Source organism: Mandrillus leucophaeus, unplaced genomic scaffold, assembly GCF_000951045.1.
Source record: "Mandrillus leucophaeus isolate KB7577 unplaced genomic scaffold, Mleu.le_1.0 Scaffold638, whole genome shotgun sequence".
Classification (NCBI taxonomy): domain Eukaryota; kingdom Metazoa; phylum Chordata; class Mammalia; order Primates; family Cercopithecidae; genus Mandrillus; species Mandrillus leucophaeus.
Genome location: NW_012106897.1, coordinates 595,576 through 602,088, shown reverse-complemented (window position 1 = coordinate 602,088; position 6,513 = coordinate 595,576). Strand labels below are relative to the sequence as shown.

General features: G+C 36.0%; 1 protein-coding gene across 1 annotated transcript in view; it reads right to left on the bottom strand.

The window, feature by feature from the left end:
* Positions 1-3,180, bottom strand: part of MYCBP2 (MYC binding protein 2, E3 ubiquitin protein ligase) — a 271,487-nt gene extending 268,307 nt beyond the window's left edge. The window contains exon 1 of the mRNA XM_012000660.1: positions 3,143-3,180. Within this exon, the coding sequence (XP_011856050.1) occupies positions 3,143-3,180 (38 nt within the window). The remainder of the gene's footprint in view (positions 1-3,142) is intronic.
* Between the last annotated feature and the right edge of the window lie 3,333 nt (positions 3,181-6,513).

Below are 6,513 nucleotides of genomic sequence, written 5' to 3'. Positions count from 1 at the left end.
TGAACTTTTTAACACCTTACTATCAAACTCATGCAAGTCTGTGAGACGTCTCAATATGCAAACTTTCTAGTTGCCAATTCAACTGCCCATCTTCAGTCTTTATCCTTCACGTTCTCCCACATATGATAACTACCAAACAGTGCCTACTTCTTTACATCCCTGCCCCCTGTCCAACCAACCAGCTTCTAGAACCCCTACTTTAGTGTTCCTTCTATCTCTGATGATGGTTCCTTCTCAGTCTTCTTTACTGGCTCCTTTTTCTTCCTTTTCCTGTCCCTTAAGTCTTTACTACATATACCACTTCTAATGTGAGCTATCTGCTCATGTTCTATATTTACTTCTATACCAGTTAGTTACAAACCTTGCTCAACAAGCTATAACAACCCTAAACAATAATAGCTATTGGAGTTACTGAACATCATCAGACTGCTGGTCTAGAGCCAGTTAAGTTTTCTATCAAGGTACATCTACCATGAAAATCTAGAACCTTTCCCGCTACTTCAAAATCCTTCCCCTACTCATCAACTCAGAGCAGAGAATCTAACCATCTACTTAATCGATAAAACAGAGACACAATTACAAATGCACTCCCTTTACTTTTCTTCTACCCACCTTGAAATGATCTCCACCCCAGGGCCTTACTCTATTAATTATTCCCATTCTCTCTCTCTCTTTTTTACTGTTCCTGCCCTTTTCCTTCAGTCTACTAGGTCAAGATAGGTTAAGAGTACAGAATTTAGAAACAAACGACTTGGGTTCAAATACAGGCTCTGTCACTTACCAGCACTGCGATCTTGGCAGTTACTTTAACCTCTCTGTGCCTCAGTTCTCTCATCCATGAAACAGGGTGAAAACAGTACCTCTCCCACTGGATGATGACACACTTAGCATTATGTCTGGTATTTAGTAAGTGCTAAACACATTTTTATTATTATTCCCATGCTAAATTCAAATGCCTACCTTGGTTTGGGTTTCCCCAGAAGCAGACCTCAATTCAAGAATTCAAGTGCAGTAGCTATTTTGAGAGGTGATCCCAGGAAAAACACCAGTGGGGAAAACAAGAGTAAAACAGGGAAAAGAAGGAAGTCAAGAAAGGATATATTATGAAGCCATTTACTCTGATGGGTAACTAGGGCCTGATCCAGTGGAGAACTCTGGTAGACAGCAGAAAACATGGCTCAGTTATCCCAATGCAGGTGAGACAAAGGTATTTATCTACCAACTCCCCATCCATCACTGGTGGAAAGTTTTTCTGAAGGCATTTAACTCTCTGGCATGTGTGAGTTGCCCTGCACACAGGCCAAGTGTGTTTCTTTTCAGGCAGATAGTCACAGATGTTTGCAGAAGACAGTATGCAAATGGATGCCAAAGGGATATGGCTAGGACACTAAGAACATCTGCTACAGGTATCTAATCCAAAAGATAAATTAATTATTTGTCTCCTTCCTTCAGCTACTGCTTTCCTTCTTTCCCTTTAAGCACTATTAAACACTATTTCTAAATACTACCATGTCCTGCCTCACTTTCCCACTGAAATGTGACTTCTTCTTGCCTCCTGAAAAAAGGAGGTATAGTGAGTGGGTGTTGGTTCATTATAATTTCTTATTGCCAACTTCAAGGATCCACCTGAGACTTCAGTTTCACTGGCCTAAAGGAAAAGAGGCAGTTTGTGAGTGACAGTATGTTCACGAGGAGACTTTGAATATACTGAACATAATGTATCTGAACAGGACTTAGAGAATCCTAGCAGTAGACTTTTCAAAATACAGGCTAGAGCTTAAGAAAAGAGGTTTTACCTAAAAACCACACCAGGAAATCAAATGCATATCTGAAATCATAAGCCTGAGATAACCAAAGAAGAAAATTCAGAGAGAAGAACCCCAAGAATGGACTCTTGAGAAACTAGCTCTTCCTCTCTTTCTATTCAGATGAAAGTCATTATTATATTTGCACTTGAGATCTAGTCACCTGCTAAATATATCATCAAATCCACTTTATTCCATCTATTCCCATTCTCTTTTCTCAGCATTTATTTTCACTTGTCAGAATTACTGCAACGGCCTCTTTAAAGGTAGCCCTGCTTTGGGGATCTGCTCCTTTTCATTCATCCTCTATAATGCTACTAGAGATTATCTTTATAAACTGAAAGTTTAACTCTTCCATTTTATTACTTAAAAACCTATGATTGGCCGGGCGCAGTGGCTCACGCCTGTAATCTCAGTACTTTGGGAGGTCGAGGCGGGCAAATCACGAGGCCAAAAGATGGAGACCATCCTGGCCAACATGGTGAAACCCCATCTCTACTAAAAATACAAAACTTAGCTGGGAGTGGTGGCGGGTGCCTGTAGTCCCAGCAACGCAGGAGGCTGAGGCAGAAGAATCTCTTGAACTCAGGAGGCGGAGGTTACAGTGAGCCAAGATCACCCCACTGCACTCCAGCCTGGCAACAGAGTGAGACTCCGTCTAAAAAAAAAAAACCAGAAAACAAAAATCAAACAAACAAAAAAACCCTATGATTGTTCCATACTATTTTCAAATAAAGCAATACATGGAACATAATAACCTGGTCCTAACATATCTTTCTAGTCATATCTCCCACCTCCTCATTCTCATACACCCCGCTCCCTACATTTTAGTTATTTCCAACATTTCTGTTTTGCACTTCTTTGATTTTTATCCCTGAATTCACAATGTAGCTCCAGCAACTATTACCACCTACTCAGGGGTCAGCAAAATATAGTCTATACACCAAAAACAGCTTCCTGTCTATCTTTGTAAATAAAGTGATATCAGAACACAGCAATGCTTATCCATTTATATATATTGTCTATGGTTGCTTTCAAACTAAAGAACAGAGCTGCATAGTTGCAACAGAGACTCTATGGCCCATAAAGTCTAAGTTATTTACTATTTGGTCATATAAATATGTCATATATATGATTATAGACACATATGATATCAAACAGTATCTCATATATATATAAATATATATAAAAATATATATATAAATATATATATATAATTGGATTCCCAGAAGGAAATAAGAAATTGAGTCTGAAATAATATTTGAGGAAATAAAGACCGAAATTTGCAAGTTAAATAAAAATTAACATCACACAGATCTAAGAAACTCAGTGGATACCAAGCAGGATACACACACACACAGATGCGTGCACGCATGTGCGCGTGCGCACGCGCGCGCACACACACACACCCCATATTTAGGTACAATACAGTCAAGCTGCTAAAAATCAATAAAAAGGAAAATCTTTTTTAAAAGCCAGATAAGACAGTTCCGGTTCCAGTACATTGGCATAAACCCCAAAATGGCCTATTTTCCCCACTGTTTGCAACTACTTTGGGCAAATTTTTTAAAAAGACAGAAAAAGTACTTCAGGACTCTGAAAAACAAATAAAAGTAAATTCTGGAGGGGAGTCAAAACTTGGAAAAGTGATCCACAGAAGAGTAAATTTCCCAGTTTGGTGTTTTTCTCCTTTCACTAACAGCTTTGCCTGAAGGCCAGGAAGAGATCACCACTGCATTACAGGGCCACAACCCAGAAGCAACAAGTCCAAGTTAAAACTCTTTCTGGCCAGAGGAACTGCGAAAAGAAACTGATATGATGGAAAATGTGCAGGAAGTCCTGAAAAAGAGAAAGGCACAGAAAGGGATCCCCTAAACAACAAAAAACACAACATCCTCCAGGGAATTATAACAAACCCCAGAGCTTACAAAATATAACATCAACCATGTCTAAGATACAACTCCAAATTCTCACAATGCAAAAGAAAAATGTGAACAACTTCAAGGGAAGGGACAACCAAAAGATGCCAACCCTAAGACGATGCACATGTTGTAATTATCCAACAATGACTGGAAAGTAACCACTATAAATATGCTACATCGAGGAAAGACAAGGACAACTGAATGGAATGGAAAGAGGTTCTCAGCAGAGAAAGAAAAGGTTTTTTTTACATTTAACCAAATGTAAATGTTAAAAGTGAAACAAACAATACATAATAAAAAGTTCACTGGTTGGGCTCAATAAGAAAATGGAGATGAGAGAAAAGAGTCTGTGAACCTGAATGGGTATCAATAAAAATAACCTAATCTGAAAAACAGAGAAAAAAATTTGATAGGAGGAGACTGAACAGTCAGAGGCCTGTGAAACAATCTGAAAAGTTTTATCATAATTGCCACTAGATTCTTGAAATGTTAAGAAGACAGACACAATGGTAGAAAACATTCTAAACTCAGTGAAAGCCAAAAATTTACTGACTTGAGAAGCACGGTACTCTCCAAGGAGAATAAACTCAAAGAAAATGACTAGACACACATTAAATTAAACTGCTGAAAACCAAAAACAAAGAAAAAATTTTTGAAAGCAGCTAGAAAAAAATTACACACTACATAGAGGGGAATAAAGTTTACATTACAAAGATTTTTCACCAGAAATCAGAGAAGTGAAAAGACAGCTAAATGGCATCATTAAGGTGCTCAAGGAAGCAAGCATCTACTCAGAATTATATATCCACCTAAAATATCCTTTAGGAATGAAAGTAAAATAAACACATTCTCAAAGAAAAACAAAGAGAATGTATCCCCAGCAGACTGATCTCCTAGAAAAGCTAAGGTCAACATTAGGCTGAAAGAAAATGCTGTATCTTCTGGACAGAAGAAAGAGCAATAGAAACAATAAATATATAGGAAAACACAAAATACTTTTGTGTTTTAAGATTTTGTGTTAAAAGATTTTTCCTTTAAGTTCTAAAAAGTACACATGACTGTCAACAACAAAAACTATAACATTGTTTGGTGAGGTTTGCAAGGTATAGTATGCATGACAACTATAAAATAAAGGTCTGTGGGGGAGGAGAGAATAAAAGGATCTGTATGGTTGCAATGTTTCTGTGTTTTAAGTGAATTTGTATAATAATAACCCTAAGTAGCCTGTAAAAAGTTAGGTATGCATACTGTAAATCCCTAGGGCTAAAAAAATAAAGAGAGATATTGCAGAAAAGACCAATAGATCAACTAAAATGAAATACTAAAAAATAATCCAAAAGAAGGCAGAAAAGGAGGAAGAAAGGAACAAAAAAAGAGAAACAGAAGATAATAAAGTGGCAGACCTATCACTGTTGATATGCTAAATATGTAAATAATTAATCATATTAAATATTAATGATCTAAACACTCCAATTGAAAGGCAAAAATTGACAGTGGATTTCTTTAAGGGCAAGATTCTATACTAGTTGCCTAAGAGGAGAAACTTTAAATATAAAAACATAAACATCCAAACAACACTTATCTTCCAACTTTGACTGACATTTAGAGAACTTTATGTCCAAAGATGACCGAACACATTCTTTTCAAGCATGTATGAAACAATCACCAAGACAGAACATATCCTGGGCAATAAAACAAATCTCAATAAATGTTAAAGATCAAAATCATACAAGCTTTACATTAGAAAGTAAAAACAATAATATACTATTATGTAAGAAAACACCGTATCTGAAACTTATAATAATTTTAAACAACAAATTGGAAAATAATTTGAACTAAATGACAAATATACAGCAATCAAAATTTGTGGGATATAACTAAAGTACAGCCTAGATAAAAATTCATAGCTTTAAATACTTATATTGGAAGAAAAATTTAAAATCAATGGTCTAGCATTCCACCTTAAGAAATTAGAACAAACAGCAAGGTAAACTTAAAGAAAGTAGAAAGAAATAAATTACAATGATGATGGAAAAGCCAATGAAATAGAAAACAGATCAATATAGAGAAAATGAAGAAAGCCAAAAGTTGGTTCTTTGGACCACTTACAAAGAAATGAATCTAGAAACAAACCTTACACTCTCACAAAACTTAACTCAAAATGGAAAACGGACTTTATATGTAAAATGTAAAACTATAAAGCTCTTAGAAAATAACACAGGAGAAAACCTAGATGACTTTTTAGATACAACACCAAGGTACAATCCATTAAAAAAATTAATAAGCTGAATATTAAAATTAAAAACCTCTGTTCTGCAAAAGACAATGCCAAGACAATGAGAAGGCAAGGCACAGATTGGAAGAAAATATTTGCAAAAGACACATCTGATAAAGGACTGTTATCCAAAACACCAAGAAATTTTTTCCCCATCTCCTCAGTTATACCCTCACAGAATACCAAGAACTTTCAAAACTCTAACAATAAGAAAAGAAACAACTCAATTAGAAATGGGGCAAAGACCTTAACAGACACCTCACCGAACAAGATACATAGATGGCAAATAAGCATATGAAAAGATGTCCCACATCATATGTCATCAGGGAAATGCAAAAAAACAACAATGAAATTATACTACATGCCTATCAGAATGGCCAAAATCCAGAACATAGACAACATCAAATGTTGGTGAGGATTTAATGCAACTCTCATTTATTGCTGGTGGAAATGAAAAATGAAACAGCCACTTTGTAAGACAGTTTGGTGATTTCCTACAAAAACTAAACGT